General features: G+C 40.5%; 1 protein-coding gene across 1 annotated transcript; it reads right to left on the bottom strand.

Annotated features, from left to right (window-relative positions):
* Positions 1 to 4,036: 4,036 nt before the first annotated feature.
* On the bottom strand, positions 4,037 to 17,455 carry psmf1 (proteasome inhibitor subunit 1). Its single transcript, XM_078249273.1, has 7 exons — positions 17,226 to 17,455; positions 15,648 to 15,800; positions 14,107 to 14,189; positions 13,530 to 13,718; positions 8,175 to 8,231; positions 7,240 to 7,401; positions 4,037 to 4,608 (listed from the first exon to the last, which is right to left on the bottom strand). Exons 1-7 carry the CDS (start codon positions 17,352 to 17,354, stop codon positions 4,557 to 4,559), a joined length of 825 nt encoding a protein of 274 aa, XP_078105399.1. The 5' UTR covers positions 17,355 to 17,455; the 3' UTR covers positions 4,037 to 4,556.
* Between the last annotated feature and the right edge of the window lie 218 nt (positions 17,456 to 17,673).

Below are 17,673 nucleotides of genomic sequence, written 5' to 3'. Positions count from 1 at the left end.
AGTGTGTCACTGCAGCGTATGTTGTTAAGATCATAAACACTTACAATATCATCAGTGTTTATTTGTGGCAACTCACAATATCACATTTTTTTTAAATTCTACTCAACTTACTTATAATTCCTTTTTAAAACATCTAAATTAAGAATCAAATAAAAGATGAATCTAGAGAGTTTTAAATGTTCTATAACAGAATAACGAGAAAAGTAATGATATATTCTCACTAATGAAATTGGTCCATTGAATACACCGTTTTTATGTCATGGTTTAGAGAAACGGGCTGCTTTGTGTGGAGGCAGTGAATCTGCATGTTATTATGTGTGACGCTCTAAAGATGTAAAGATGCCTTGCTCCTGTACTGAGGAGCTGTATACTGTAAGTGACGATGATGCTGATTTTTAGGTATGATTTTGTGAACGTGACCAATAAAATCCCTGTTTGTTGTTTTCAAACCTTTTGTGCCCACGTGTCTCACTGGTTGTTTGTCTCTTAAACTCCAGCTGAACTTAAATACATTCTAAACATCAGAAGAAGTATTTAGATCCTTTAGCCTACTTAAAAATAAGTTATGTCATTTTCTACCTCTAGGGGTCTCTCAGTCAGAACAATCACAACAGACGCAGTTTGGTGACGTGGCGTGGGATCATGGGAGTTGGTGTCTTCGCCACCATTGTCGTCATTGGTGTGTCAGCTTCTGCCGGTCAGTGTTTCTTCGGCAGACAAAGGACGTATGCGGAGGGGCTGTGAGCCGAGCTGCCGCTAACGTTTGCTCAGCTTGTTTCATAAAAGAAGTTATCTCAGGACACTTTACATATAGAGAATGTCAAGACCACACTATAATTTATAGAGATCTAACAATTCCCCCAATATCTAAAAAGTGTATCGTAAAAATGTGGCTTAAAACTGGATAAGAAATGTATGACAGCTTCTGGCAGACAACCACAACGCTAACGCATGCACAGACGCCATCGACAGGAGACCAAATGTAACGGACCGTTACCTTGAATAAAAGTACACATGTCTCTGGGTTTGAACATTGTTGTAAATATTTGGGATAATGCACAACTCAACAACATATACAGATAGGCCTAGTCGTTTTTAGGCATTTTTTTTTAGAAGGTGTAAGAGTTGTTTTGGTTGAACTCTGATTACAATGAATCGTAATAATCTACCGGAGATGAAATAAAAGCACGAATGACCTTCTGGTAATCAGGTTCGACAGACAAAAGCCTGGATTTTTTAGACGCTCCTCCGCTGATAAAAAAAACATGATTGAATTCAATTTTGTATTTTTTTTCCACCTAAAGGTCAGTATCAAATATTACACCCAGGTTAATGAAAGGGAGCCAAGGTATTTTGTAAAATGGGGATTGACTTTGGGGGACCGAAGAAGTCACCTTGATATTGGGATGAGAAATCACATCATATGTGTAAACATGTATATTGTCCAATCTTGGATTGGACTAACTCTTTGTTGATCAAGTGTAAGTAAACTGGCACCATGTTTCTGTTTTTTTAAAGTTCTGTCCTCTATCACAGCAGTAAAGACAAAGCCAGTGTTTAACAAGAGTCTACAGCCATGCTGATGTTTAGCAGGTAGCCTACTATATCACCATCTTTAGTGTGTTAGCATGCTAACATGATAATTAGTACTAAACTCAAAAGCTGAGGCGCCAGAGGATCTGTTATTACAATTAATTTCACTCAAAACCACAAATGTGAACCTGCATGGTGGGGTTGTCTTGATCAGATCCTACACCAAATTTTTTTTGGGACATTTTAGGCTTTTATTTGATTAGACAGCTGAAGACTTGAAAGGGGAGAGAGGGGGGGAATGACATGCAGCAAAGGGCTGCAGGTCAGAATCCAACCCTCAGCCGCTGCAGCAAGGACTTAACCTCTGTAGATGGGCGCACACTCAATCAGGTGAGCTACCCAGACGCCCCAATGTTTCTACGTCTTGATTGGAGTCAACCTGTTGTCAATTCACTCGATTGGACATGATTAGGAACAGACACACACTTGCGTATAAAGGTCTCACAGCCATGAGGTGGAAGGAGCTGCCTGCAGTCCCCAGAGACAGAGCCCTGTGTTTAAAGATAGTTTATGGCGCTAATCCATAACAACATGTGAGAGTGTGTTTGAGGACAATAATCCAGCTGGGACGCACACACAAACACAGACGTGCACAGATGTTTATCTGTGTTTTAAGCCCCCAACATCTCCTTCCAGGCACCGCTGCTTGGAAGGCACTAGGAGTAGGCACTGGTTATGGTTAGGGTTAGGTGCCTTGGAGTCAACGGTCACAGTGCTGCCTGGAAGGAGACGTTGGGGGGGAGTAAAACACCATCGAGCCACACATATTACAGGTAGCCTACTCCTCAACCCATCTGTCAGTAGTTTAGTTTTGGTCACTCTGTCGACTTGTTTTAGTCTTTCTGTTTCACAAATATCACATATGATACTTTGACAGGACAAACTATTTTATGTAGTGTGTTTTTATTTTGAGCCGCAGGACTTTAAACGTCTGTTTGTCCGTGCTGTGTAGGTTGTGATCTCTGGTGGAAGAAGGACATTCAAATAAAAGTATGAGCATCAAAATATGTACTTAAAGTCCCAAAAGTAAAACAACTCATGTGGCCGGGTTAGTTCAGTTGGTAGAGCAGGCGCAGGTATGTAGAGGTTTACTCTTCGATGCAGCGGCCGCGGGTTCGACTCTGACCTGCGGCCCTTTGCTGCAGGTCATCCCCCCTCTCTCTCCCCTTTCATATCTTCAGCTGTCCTGTGGAATTAAATATCTAAAATGCCCCAAAAAAACTCTTCATTCAGAAAGGCCCATTTCAGATAAATGTATATTATTGTACTATATTATTGATGCATTAATGTGTTCACATTGTTTCAGCTGGTAAAGGAGGAACTCATTCTAATGACTTTATATACTGGGGCAACTTATACTAATGTATCGTCATTTATTTGTTGATTATGAAGTAATAATAACCTGAATCTGCAATTGAATATCAAATATAAATATATACGTAAATGTAGTGCAGTGAAAAGTACAATATGTGCCTCTGAGATGTAGTGGAGTAGAAGTATAAAGTAACAGAAGCCAAGTACCTCAAAATTGTACTTCAATGTACTATACTGAATATCTTTTATTAAAACTGACACAGTTCTCACTTTCCCCCCTTTTTCTCTTCTTCTTATTTAAATCCTCATTTTTAAAAACTATTTCCCTCTGTCATTATTATCAGGGTCAGTCGTTTTGTTAGATTTGGACTGAAAATAGTTGCCTCCATGTCGTTCATTGTCTCTTTTTGAGTCTCTCCCTTTTGAGTCTTATCATTCCCCCTATTCAGGATGACGATTCACGTTCCCCACAAGACAAAAGGAGATCCTCACGTCTCCGTTGAGATAAATTAGTTGCAGTCACCTGCTGAAAGTGAGTAAAATGCTGTTTGTTTTTGTCTTCTAGCTCCTACAGCCACATTAGCATGCATCTGTCAGAACCACTAATGAAATGTAGCAAGAAAACATGCCAGGTGTATCTGTGAGTGAGTTGTGAGCATTATTCTCATCCCATTCGCCTCATTTCCCCTTCATCTTCTGCCTGTTGAGAATGTTTATGTGGTCATATAAATTCAAATGATCTTGTTTACATCAAATTTCACACTGCACCCTGTGTGGGTTTCATTCATCAGTGTGAAGGTATGCATGTCTGAGGAGATCATTACTGTACTTTCTGGGATCCCTCTTTTTTTCTATTGAAGATACAAACAAAAACAAAGTGCTGCTTGTCAAAATTGTGGGAGAAAGTGCAGAAATAGCAGTCCAATTTGCATTATTAACACATTAACATGTGAAAATGTTTGCTTTGCTGAACACACTTTCATAAAATCATATCAAGGCTGATGTTTTACATCCAAGGTCCACATTGTATTGGCTTTGCTGTACCTGGCATTAAATACATTGTTGAAATCATTTCAGTACTGGCTTATTTTCTGCACAACACCTTTCCAAGAAATACACAAACAGAATGTCAAGTCAGATTTTTTATTTTGGACATGAGATATTTTATCAACTGTGTCGTTTAATCAACAACAATCCAAACAGAAACCAATATAAAAAAACAAACGTATGTCAAGCTTTTCGGAGGTATCCACAATAGGAATTTAAAGTCCTTTTTATGAATAAATTATAACTAATAGATTCAGTTTGATGGGAAGATAATAATCTACTGGCTTTTTATCATTTAGGAAGCAGAGGGAATACACGCTAATGCGTTTTGCTGATGTATATTTAACACCAAGAGTGGGGTACTTCTACATAAGTTATATACATATATGAAATAAACACATATGAAATAAGCAAACAAACCCTTTTTTTTTTTTTTCCAAAAACAGGAGAAAATTCAAAAGGCAGACATTTCTTTTATTTTCAGGCCATTAAACCAGATCAAACCCTCGAGGAGGTGAACGTGAGAACTTCCTTTCTGGCTCCTATTGGCTGGAGGACAGGATGATGTGAGTTTCAAACAGGAAGTAGAAAAGCAGGAAGTACTACATGAACATGTCGTCATAGCCCGGTGGGGGCATGTGGTCTGGGTCTGGCCTGAAAAACACACACACACACACACACACACACACACACACACACACACACACACACACACATGGAAACTCTTTGTCATATTTTCATTTAGTTACTTCTCTCTCTCTTTTAGGCAACTCTTCCAGTACAACTGTAGTAGTAGTAGTAGTAGTCTAGTTAGCTGCTATATAGTCCGGATCAACGACAGTTCATTTACCGGGTAATTGTCGGAACATCCGGCGCCGCAGGATCGCTTGGGACGAAGTGACGTCACGCAGGGCGATACACTGGTAAGAGCAGTAGCTTCTCATCTTACAGTTTTTACACTTCTCGAGTCATCCTCGACATTTGCAAAACGGTAAGTGCATTTCTCAAAGCAATTCGTACAAATAGCAAAACACCATGGATTACACCTGCAAAAGCCTAGTCTCTTGCTCAAAACCCTGAGTTCACCTCTCGAAAGTAAATATCTGTGTCAATGAACATGTCAGTGCCATCAGAATGACAAGTCCTTGGATGTTCTGATGTAAACTATGGCTAAAGTTTTGATGACAATTATTGTAAATTGTAGGTTACACCTTAGTGTTACGTGGGAGTTTGATTTCAAGAGACTGGACAAGATTCACATTTACGGTTCGTACTGTAATTTGTTGACAGACCATGTCATTGCAATACAGAAAGGAAAAGACAGCACTGCATAGCACAAAGAAATGTGAACATAGGACATCTCCTTAGGGAAAACTGTACATGCAGTGCTGTAGGAATTACAGTGCAGTCTTTCTACACCTCCTGACGTTCATTGTGCTCCGGCTATATATATATATATATATATATATATATATATATATATATATATATATATGTATGTATGTATGAGAGAGAGAGAGAGAGAGAGAGAGAGAGAGATTCACCCGGGAGCAATTTACCAATTCAGGACAGATTTAGAAAAAAAGTCTAATGGAAATGTATAGAAATATGCTCGACATATTATGACAACTTGTTCAACCATTTTGCATGTAAAGACTTATGCTATGAACTAATGCCTAAATGTTGTTGTGGGTGAGACTATTCAACAGAGACCCATTAATAATACATTTTGATCAACATGACCTAAGCAGTTGATGATGTAGGAAACAGCAGAGAATTGTACATAATCATTTGCATGGATGTACCACAGCATTTTGCAACGTGTTCAAAGAAATGAGAAACTGCTTTTTTGATGACACAATGATGTGAAGATTGAACAGGTAGTTTTGAGAAGTTCAATTCTGATCTGAGAAATGTACCAAAGCGACTGAGGAAAAACTGTAAGTCGGCAGTGGCCGTTGCTTTTGTCGGTTAAAATGACATACGTAAGTCAGCATCAGCAGTCGCTGATTAATGTTAATTGTTACTTGATGGTAGGCCAACGTTAAACATGGCTGTCGTTGGGTTTGTGTGCCTCTGCAGGTCTGTGTGTGTCTGTGCGCTGCCAAAGACTGTTGGAACAGAAAGAGTGAGATATCTTCCCTCTCGGGGATTGCTTCACGCCAATTTCTCCCACTTTCTCCCACTCCACTTTTTAACTTTCTCAAACTCAAAAAGTATTTGGATGACGAAGCTTGTGATAAATAATGCGCGTCAGGTTTAGAAAGCTGTGCACGTTATGTATCAGATACATAACCGACGTTTAAGTACATGCAAGCATCGGATCAGACTTTGTATCAGCAGACAGCCAACATTAAAGGACTTTGTTTGGGACATCCCTACATAAGAGTAACAATATTACATACATATCTAGGTATCTTGTCCTTTTTTTCTTTTTCTAATCGAATAACTATTTAGTCTAGAAAAGTGTTGTTGAGAAAATATGTTCTTTAGTTCTTCAAGAGGTTCTTAAGCCGCCTACACATGATCCGCTGTAAAACGGCGAGGTAGGGGGCAGAGCAGAGAGGCAAAGACTAGCGCGGGTATGCAGTACGTCATCACCGCTTCTGGAATTGGTTGTGTCTTGAAAAAGGTCAGCAGCCACGAGGTCAAAGTTGAAATAATTTTAACCTCGGCGGCAATTCCGAGCGTTGCGCAACGCCAAGGGTAGCGCAGCGCCTAGTTGGGCAGCACCGCTCTCCCCATAGGAAGTCAATGGGACGGCCACAGATTTTGTATAGAGTTCTTTAAGAGGACAGACCACGTGTGTTCTTCTCAGGGAAACAGTCCTTCAGAGCTGCCCCTGGATTCACTCTGTGTGTGTGTGTGTGTGTGTGTGTGTGTGTGTGTGTGTGTGCGCTTGTTTAACTAACGGAAAACAGTATACTTGTGGGGTCCGGACAGCTTTGTGGGGCCCACAACTTTAAAGGGCTGTTTGAGGGTTAAGACTTGGTTTTAGGGTAAGGGTTAAGGTTAGGCATTTAGTTGTGATGGTTAAGGTTAGGGTAAGGGGGCTAGGGAATGCATTATGTCAATGACGGGTCCCCACAAAGTGTGTGTGTGTGTGTGTGTGTGTGTGTGTGTGTGTGTGTGTGTGTCACGTCCTTCATGTGCTTGTGGTGTTCTTGTTTGTCACGCTTTAACACACACGACATTTAAAGGGAGAATCCACCCAAAAACATAATTTTAAGTTTTATCCAAACAAGTCTGTCTGTGTGTGTGTGTCTGTGCGTGCGTGCGTCTCACCCTGGCCTGCGTCGTCCGGGGGGTCCAAACGGATCGAAGCGAGCCCCCGGGGGAACAGCTCCGGGAGGCAGAATGTCCGGTATCCCGCTGGAGGGATCCAACCCAGAGCGAGGATACCCCGACCTCAGCGGGTCAACTATCATCCCGCCACCGCCACGGGTCCTGAAAGAGTGACGGAGAGGGACCGTATGTGAGAAGGTAATGTGTATTTTATCTTTTCCCTCCCTCACTTTTACCTCTTAAAGTCTTTCAGTTATTGGGTGTTTTATTATTTGGCATGACTAAGGATTGAGGATTGAAGATTCGTTTTAATTTGTCTGTTGTTTGCGCCTGTTTTCAAGGATGTAAAATGACTTGAATACGCAAAAAGTTGTATGTCCCATGATTATAATGGAAGGCGCTGGGGGCCAAGAACCACCTGGTGCCAACTGCCAACAAAAAGCTGTGTTGAAGTGAAAAATATAATTCTTTCATTTACTTAAAAAAAATACTTATTGTGATGAGGTTAAGAAGTATCTTTGACTTAATCACGTGCAAACAATCAACCCTGACTGTCTGTGATTTAAAAAGTAGTGCAGGACACTTCAATAGGGAAGGAGCACTAAAGGGCAGTACAAAAAAAAATCATGTTCAAACTAAACACAGACTGCTACTCGATTGCTTTGGTTTGGTATTTTCTCTTCATCGTGACGTTGTGATAATTGTGTTTAGAGCTTCACATTCAGCTGGCCGAGCGCCAGTAATCCTCTGCTGTCGGTCTGGTACTGCGTGGACAGACTGTTCATCCCCCAAATCCCAGCTTAGAACAAAAACCACGCTATATATCTGCAAAATGACTTCCATAAAACAAATCATTTGTAAGGATTTAGTATGAGGGAGGGAGAGAGAGAGAGAGAGAGAGAGAGAGAGAGAGAGAGAGAGAAAGACAGACTGACCCGAAGGGATCCAGATCTGCTCCTCCAGCTGCAAACGGAGGAACCATGGGGTCGGCCCTGGAAGGAAAATAGTTCTTTCATGGATTATTTACAGTAGCAGTTTATCAAATGTAAATATATTTGCTGCTTTTCTTTATTTTGAATCACTGTAAACGGAATATCTGTGTGTTTGGATTGTTGGTCAAACAAAACAAGCAATTTAAAGACTGAAGAGTTATTTATGTAGCCTGGCTCCGCCCTCCTACGTACTTCCGCTCAATTTTCATTTTCCTTCAGTACTCCGTCTGGGTTTGCGGTATATTCGCGGGTTGTCTCAGGCCAAATCTTTACCGGTCCATTCAGCGAACAGAGGCAGTGGCTGAGAACGATGACGTTGAGGTCGTGCGCTAGTTTGAGTTGTAGTTGGGTAATGGTGTTAAAGTTAAAGCCCGAGCAAGAACAATCTTTGCTGAGTTGTGTTGGTGGCCATGATGTTGTGGCCCTCCTCCCCACGGGGTTCGAGAACAGTTTGATTTTGCAGCTCGCTCCGTTAGTGGTGAAGGAGTAGGCTAAGGTTAACGCTAGCGATGCTAAGCCGACGTCACGACCAAACGTTAGCGATTGGTTATGGCAGATCCAGAGTGGCTCTGGGCAGATCCAATAGCTTTAAACTTCAACAGAGTACCTACCTTCAAGGAAGTTAACACTTGTCAATGGAGAGTGGCCAGACTCTCTGTACAAATGAAATGTAGCAGAGTCTGGTAGGACCAGGCTATAATTTATGGGCATTTTTCACAATTTTATTATTTAGACAAATAAGAGCCTATAGGAACGCAGTGAAGTCTTATGGCGTTTTTCCATTACATGGTACCTGCTCGACTCGCCTCGACTCTACTCGCCTTTTTTGGTTTTCCATTACAAAAAAAAGTCCCCGGTACCTGCTAACAGGTACTTTTTTTAGTACCACCTCCGTCGAGGTTCCAAGCGAGCTGAGGCGATACCAAAAGGTGACGTGAAAGCAACAGAGGGGGGGTGTCCTGAACAAACCCGCCATTTTTAAATCGTTTAGCCAGCTGTGTTTTTTTTTTGCTGCCTCCAGGTTCATTTGAAACTAAATGTGTCTTCTGGCTGTGGCAACAACAACACACCTTCGACGTTCTGTGTGTGTGTGTCGCGTTAGGTCACGGCAGTTTACTGCGGCGTCGCTATGACGACCAGCCAAGCTCGCCTCACGCATGAGGCGGTACTAAATCTGCAATGGAAAAAGGACGGGGCACCGCGGTCGAGCCGAGTAGAGCTGGCACTAGCAGTGGAAAAACGCCATTAGTCAGCAAATGTTAATCATGCAGCAGCTTTTTGGCCTAGACAAGAATCCAGGGCATTGCAATAGTCGAGACGTGAGAACACTAAACAATGATTTGTTGTAGCTGTTTAAAAGATTAGAAAGGGTGTAAGTTTGTTAATGATTTCTTAATTGAAAATAACAGGACTGTATAACCGATCTTAGATACGATGAAAGTCTAACATTTGATGCACACTTTTGTTGGATTTCGGATCTTGTTGCAGTTAAGGGGGGAAAAAGACAGTTGGTAGAAAGAGCATTAATACTAAGAGACTGTGATATCTTAAAAATGACTTTGGTAGACCTAAAGCTAAATCAATTGTATGCTAAATGTTGGCAGGAAATACGGGATAGAGATAATAAAGGACTATGGCACTATGGAGTCCACAAATCTCTGTATATCTGGGAAGATATAATAATCTTCAAGACATACAGGACTTAAAACAACATTATAACATGAACAAGAAAGAAACTGGTGAATGTTAAGCATGTACTGTTGGGTTGTTAGAAGCATAATGTTAAACTAGAAATATTTTTAGGTAAATATAATATATATAGTATCAGAGGGTTGTTGGTGATAAATACAGGAAATTACGGAGGGCTTTATTTCATTAATTTCATTATCTTAAAGCTATAGTGCGTAGTTTGTCGCCCCCATGAGGAATTCTAAGTAATGACAACATTGTTGTGTCCACATGATACAAGCCTTCCGTGATCGCACCGATAAAGCTGGGCAATATATCGATATTATATCGATATCGTGATATGAGACTAGATATCGTCTTCGATTTTGGATATCGGAATATCGTGATATGGCGATGAGTGTTGTCTTTTCCTGGTTTTAAAGGCTGCATTACAGTTAAGTGATGTCATTTTCTGAACTTATCAGACAGAACTGTTTTATTATTTGCCTTCACCTGATTATTTATCAAAAATCTCATTATGTAAATATTTTGTGAAAGCACCAATAGTCAACACTATAATAACGTTGCGGTATCGATATCGAGGTATTTGGTCAAAAATATTATGATATTTGATTTTCTCCATATCGCCCAGCCCTACGCACCGATGCTGAACAATTTATTTATTTGTAGTGTTGAAAATGATTAGTTGATTAATAATTAGGGAGAAACATAATTTGGCTACTATTTTGCTAATGGATTCATTGTCTCAGTAAAAAATGCTTAAAAGGGGTGATAGAATGCAAAACCGATTTTACCTTGTCATAGTTGAATAACGACAGTTAATAACGACAGTTCGGTGGGTAAATAGGACATACATAGAAGCTCAAAATCCCATTGATACCCCTATCCTCTGCAAATCTCACATTTTGAAACTGACGCTGAAAACGGGCGAATCTCAACAAAGCTGGTAGCTGACGTCAGCATCCCAAATCCTAGTCTTTGTCACGCCCCAACATTTGCATAGGCTACACCACTGACCTGAGGTCATCTTAGTCTTCTGAATCTAGCTAGGTCATGCAGATCTCCAGAGGTCCACTATTTAATTACTAAATTCACTACTGAGACTTTTTTATGCGAGAAATCAACTATGTAGAGGTCAAATATGGGCAGTTTTACGAAAATTGATGTCTAATTGCAAATTTTGTCCGACTGTGTGTCGCAGTTCAGCAGGAGCTCAGCAGGCTACATGACAGCGGCCGGTGCTGCCTCGCCGCCCGGCGTGTCCTACTTCATAGACTCCGGCTTGCTGTGAGCTAGCTGGACCTCCGTCACGAAGGGAAGCCCGCGGCGCTCCATACCCGCGCAAAGTCACCGGTTCTGGGTTACTGGACTACAAAATGCCGAGGCACTGATGGAGCTCCAGGGCCTGCAGCTAGCCGCGATTCATAGGATTGAAGGGACAGTAGCAGCTAACGAAATCCCTAATGTTCACAAAAATGCATTAAATTGAAATCAGACACCATAGTTAGCTTTATAAGACCTTGGGGTACATGTTATGTAAGTGGCGTGACGAAATTCAAACTGTAAATATACTTTAATTATGCCTAAAGTGAAGCTAACTAGCCGCGATCTATAAACATAGGATTGGAGGGACAGTCGCAGCTAACGAAATCCCTAATGTTCACAAAAATGCATTAAATTGAAATCGGACACCATAGTTAGCTTTATAAGACCTTGGGGTACATGTTATGTAAGTGGCGTGACAAAATTCAAACTGTAAATATACGAAAGTTATGCCGAAAGTATAGCAACGATCTTTTCATAGGATTAAATGGGACACATAGCCTAGCTTGCAGCTCCGGAGCTCCGCGGAGCCCCGGTCGTCCAGTAACCGAGAAACGGTGACTTTAACTGGGTATGGAGGTTGCCGCTTTCTCGTCAGACTGTGTGGAGCTCCTAGAGTCCGACACGTCTTACTAAATTTGCAATTAGCCATCAATTTTCGTAAAACGGCCCATATTTGAGCTTTATATAGTTGATTTCTCGCTTAAAAAAGTCTCAGAAGTGAATTTAATAACGAAATAGCCCGACAAACAATGTATACCTTTGCAGTGTCTGAAATATGAGACCTGCTGTCTCGTCTCCAATGTGTTTCTATGTGGTTCACTCAAACCAATCAGCACACAGCTCATCTAAATATTCATGAGCATACCATATTTGGAAGAAAAGCTCTTGTTCCAAATAGAGCCATATTCACAGGGTAGTTAAGAGCCTAATAAAATAACATTCGGGCAATTTTCAGGCCAACCAATGTTACATACCCTATTAGGAGACCTTAAGGAACAGTGTAAAATACCCTATATAATCATTCTATCACCCCTTTAACATTCTCAGTCTCCTGCTTCTCAAATGTGAGGACCTGCTGCTTCCCTTTCCTTTATGTGATGATAAACTGAAGATCTTTGGGTTTTGGACTGATGGTCGGGCAAAACAAGACATTTGAAAACGCCACATTTCATTGACCACACGATTAATCGAGGAACGATGAATAATTACTGGAGATAACCAGCTCTTACACTCTTTGCTGATGCAGCGACCCTGAATCCACGCACATATCACTAAAATTAAATGAATCACAAACCTAATCCTATAACTTAACATTATACATTACGTATCCCATTTATAACCCAAGTTATCCCATTAGCAATTCTAATTATTCATAATGAATCACACAGACAGTCTGCTTTCTGGATGAAACACACCATCTCTCCATCTTCCGTTCTGTCCATTTTCCTCCTCCTCCTCCCTGCCTCAGTTTTTGCTTTCTCATTCATCATTCCTCACCTCTCTGCATCCCCATTCACTTCTCTCTCCATTTCACTACTTTCTCCATCTTTCTGTCTCTTATCTGTGTTTCTTGTTTTCTCTCCCTTTACGTCTTTTCTCTCTCCCTCAGATGTTGGTTTACTTCATCTGTAATTGTTTTGATCTCATCCTCTACCCCATACCCCCCACCCCCCCAGAGACGGAGAGGCAACAGCAGTGAGGTCGATAAAGTGCTGAGATCACCACACATCTCATCTGATCGGGTCACAGCTAAGAGGATGGGGGAGGAGGGGAGGCAGATGAGACAAGGAGTGAAAAGCAGAGTGATTGAATCCACACACACAAACACACACACACACACACTGCCCTTATTTACTCTTTGCTGTTGTCGACCTGTCTAGACTTTCTAAGTGTGTGTGTGTGTGTGTGTGTGTGTCACGTCCTTCATGTGCTTGTGGTGTTCTTGTTTGTCACACTTTATCACACATAACATTTAAAGGGAGACTCCACCCAAAAATATAATTTTTGTTTTACCCAAACAAGTCTAATTTGATTCGTCGTGCTTCAACAAATGAATATTTTCATGATTGATAAATCTCCAGACTATTTGTTGGATTAATCTTTTAATCCAAAAAAAAATTAAAAAAAAATGCTCATCATGATTTCAAAGATGATATAATCTCTCTCTCTCTCTCTCTCTCTCACTCTCTCTCATAGGACAATATTGATGTAATTAAATATTTAAGCACATATTTCCACAGGGGAATCCTTTGTGTGTACAGGTCAGTTTAGACAGAGACTGACCAGTGTGGCGGGGGTCCCTGACGAGGCTGTCTGTTGGGGATGCGGAGGGGGTCGCTGTCCTCTCTTCTCCGTCTCTGCTCCTCATCCTCCGTGTCCCTCCGACTCATCCTCTGTCCTGTCGGTCTGTCCTGGGGGGGCAGCAGCTGAGTCTTCACCTTCTCTGACAGACTGTCTACATCCTTGAACACACTGCAAAGAATAGGTTGCTTTTAACATAGTCTGGATCAACGGAAGTACATGTAATTTAAATAGCTCACGTTACTGTATTGTGTGAACAGTTAACTTCATGTAATATTGTATGTGGCGTTTTCTCTTGCGGAGTGCAAATATTCCACCAAAACAAGTTCCTTCCTGAGACTATATCGCAGAGCCATCGTCTCTGACTCCGGAGCTTAGCTCCGCCCAAGACGATTGTGATTGGTTAAAGGAAATATTATAATAACTATAATAATTTGTATATAAAATAATGTAAGTAATATAAAATATTGTCTATACAGTTGGATCTACGGCACAAGTGTCCTTTTTGATAGTTGATGATGGAGCAAAACAAACTAAAAGCAAAAAATTAGACACCAACCTGTCAAATGTGTGCAAATGATCAGCATCCACGTGATCGCTGATGTTCACCGTCAAGTCTGACACCTGCTGTGTGCCGGAGTTCTTCACACACAGACACACGGTCACAGAAATAACACAGAAAATACACAGGGAAAAGCTCAATACCTGTTATATTATTTCTCAAAACAAAGCTGACAGAAATTGGATCCCAACGTTTCAGGCTAATGGTAAAACTGAACAGATGATAACATTAGAGAGCAGCTTACTATCAAAAAAAACAACTTGTTTTTGCTGACCTCCAGTGGTCAGTGCAGTGATATAAGCGAGTACTCTGTTCGGTCAGAAGTGCAACAGCCTTCAAACTTTCAACCAGAAAATTGCAAACATGCAGGTTTATACGGGTAGTTACATTTGATTTGTTTTCAGCACTGAGACACTCGCACTTCTAAGTAGAGTACCATTTCTGGAAAAACTTTAATGTACAGGAACATCAAAATCAGAAAATGCCAACAAAGAAAGTTCTACAGCCAGACCCAACTGATAAAAAAAAAAACTAAAAAATTAAAAAGTTGAACCAAGAAAACAGTAGGTTTTCTTTTTATATTACAGTTCAACAGATGTAGATGTGTCTGCAGGAGACATGTTCTAATTCCTTGCAGTGCAGTGGAGAACAAAGCAGCCTGGTCTTAAAGTGCTCATATTATGCTCATTTTCAGGTTCATAATTATATGTAGAGGTTATATCAGAATAGGTTTACATGGTTTAATTTTCAAAAAACACCATATTTTTGTTGTACTGCACATTGCTGCAGCTCCTCTTTTCACCCTGTGTGTTGAGCTCTCTGTTTTAGCTACAGAGTGAGACATCTCACTTCTGTTCCATCTTTGTTGGGAGTCGCACATGAGCAGTACCTAGGTAAGGACTACTAGCCAGTCAGAAGCAGAGCATGAGGGCGTGCCACGCTAGCAGCTAGGAGAGCATTATAACGTGTGTTACAAAGTGACGCACGTTTGTCTATGAAGTAAAGGCTGGACTACAATAGAGCTGTTTGGAGCAGTTTGTGAACAGTGTTTTCTGTTGGAGATGGTAAGTCCCTTTGGGGTGGACTTTGGGCTTTTTCACTTTGTAAACATATAACATGCACAACAAAAGATAGATAACACAATAAAGAAAAGGGAAAAAGCCAAAAAGCATAATATGAGCACTTTAAGTCAATTCTGTGTTCCCAATTCCTCTTTTCCACATAGACATATTGACAATGTTTCAACCACAAATGGTCTTACTAAAGTATAGTAGTTTTGTGCAGATAATTGTGCAAAACATTTTTATGGATGTGCATGGGCCTCCTGATAATTTGACATTTTGGTGAACCCTATACGAATAATGTCAAAAATGAGGAAGCATCTACTGTTTGTTGCTGTTTTGTCTCATCATTCATTCATTCATTTAAACTTTTCTGTCTGCAGAGTCTCCGCCATCATGAAGCAAACCAACAGCATCAACCTGCTTGGCTTTCCAAAAACACACCAACAAGTTGGTACGTTTGTCAGCTGTTCTTACCATCAGGTTGAAGATCAAGGTGGAGTCGACAGCGATGGCTTTGAACAGCAGCTGGGCGTCACTGTCTTTGGCTTTATATCGCAGACTGTACAATTCCTTGTTGCTGCTCCAGTCAGCAGGCAGCAGCTCGGACTTCTTATCACTGCTGCGGGCCTGGAGGTGGGAGAGAGACACACGGAAAAACAGCAAACACATCAGGGATACACAGAGGGAAAATGGTGGGGGTTAGAGGACAGCGAGAGTGCGGAATAACAATGTCAGGACAAACTCATCAGAAGGATTCTAGTAGTCAGTGGTGGTGGTGGTAGTACATTTACTCAAGTACTGTACTTAAGTACAAATTTGAGGTACTTGTACTTTACTTGAGTATTCCATTTTATGCAACTTTATACTTCCACTCCACTACATCTCAGAGGAAACCATTTTACTGCACTTCATTTGTCTTTCAGCTTTAGTTACTAGTTTTGAATGTTTGTGATGAACTGAAGGATGAAGTGTTGATTTGTGTGTTAGGAAATTTGTCCTACTTCTTAAGCAAAACAGAGATATGTAGTTACAAATACGCTACAAGCATATGATGATCTTATAGAATATGATGCATGGCTGTAGATTAAACTAGCCAACAGTATATAAAGGAGTTAAAATGAGCACACCCTTAAACCTCTACAGTAGTAAATTGCAACATACACATTAATGCAGCAGGAATATTAATCCAGGAACATCACAGGACAATGAGTACTGTTTATACTTTTGCTGATAATACTTGCAGTGGAGTATGTGTGGTAGTAGTACTTTTACCTTTAGAAAATTTTCTGAATACTTCTTCCATCACTGCTAGTAGTGAAATGTAATGTAGTGCTTTAGTGTGACTTGCCCCAAGTGGCACAACACTGGGTTAGCTAGCTAAAGATGACATGACAGTTTTTAGAGCTCGTCATTATATCTCTATTTTAAAACAAGCTGCTGGTTGATTCTGCTTCAAATAAAACGTCTCATAAAACAAAGCTAAAATATGTTTGCCAAAATATTACAGTTCGCTAGCTAAATAACGTCAGCAATTTAGGAAGCTAACGCTAATCTAAATTGAGCAGCCCCGGCCAACTAACGAGGACGGAATTCCATTGAACAACTGACAAATTAATTTTCTTCCTGTAAAGCCAAGGTCAATAACCTCGGTAAAAACAGACCAAAATATACACCTCAACAGTTTGAGAGCCATTCTTGAATTCGGCGGAAAAGCAATCCACAAAGCAGCACGTATTTTCATAAAATCTAGTTCAACTGCTGTTAATCCCATGACCCTCTTTATATAAACTGTTATTTATCACACAGCGAGCAGTGCAAACAGTTTGTCAAAGTTGTTCAATTTATATTGTTAATAAATAATCAATATAACGTTACAGATTTTCCAAAAATAAATTACTACTGCGTTGCTCACTAACGATCATAGCGTTAAACGGCTAACGTTAGGCATTGAATGGGTTGTTGGTGCAAAATACATCACATCACATACTGTTAGCGTTAACACAACGTTACATTGTTTTAGTTATCTAGCTAATGTCAGTTTATTTAAATTACCTCGTCTCCAGACCCGATGCACCTGTATCCATTTTTTATCATTTCCCAGTGAACGAAACACACAACGGCGTCCTGTGGACAGGTAATGCTGCCACCGACACACGTATATAACACCTCCAAGCCTGCCATGTTTCTGTGATATGGCAACTATAACAACATCAATTCAGTTTCCAGTGAAGAAAAGAAAACGAAAGTCTTCACGGGAGCTTAACGGCGTCAAGTTCGGAGCATAGCAACAGCAGCCACTTCCTGTCTACACCTTTCAATGTAAAAGCTCTAGTGAAAAGTTTGCTTGACTACCAACAACTAACGACTTTATGCAAATAAAATATGTTAAAGCTAACAAACACTGACCCTTAAATATAAAATATAAACACCACGAACCACATAAATGTAAAAAAAAAAAAAAAAAGTTTTTTTTAATTCGGTTACAGGTAGGCCCATTTCT

Source organism: Sander vitreus, chromosome 4 (genome assembly GCF_031162955.1).
Source record: "Sander vitreus isolate 19-12246 chromosome 4, sanVit1, whole genome shotgun sequence".
NCBI classification, from domain to species: Eukaryota; Metazoa; Chordata; class Actinopteri; order Perciformes; family Percidae; genus Sander; species Sander vitreus.
This window is presented reverse-complemented; position numbering and strand designations above follow the sequence as displayed.

Excerpts from the sequence above, each read along its gene's own strand:
- psmf1 (XM_078249273.1), bottom strand. The coding sequence starts at position 17,354 with ATGGCAGGCTTGGAGGTGTTATATACGTGTGTCGGTGGCAGCATTACC. Across the intron at positions 15,801-17,225 it reads GCATCGGGTCTGGAGACGAG|GCCCGCAGCAGTGATAAGAA; the intron begins GTAATTTAAATA and ends TCCCACCTCCAG. Across the intron at positions 7,402-8,174 it reads GCAGATCTGGATCCCTTCGG|GACCCGTGGCGGTGGCGGGA; the intron begins GTCAGTCTGTCT and ends TCACTCTTTCAG.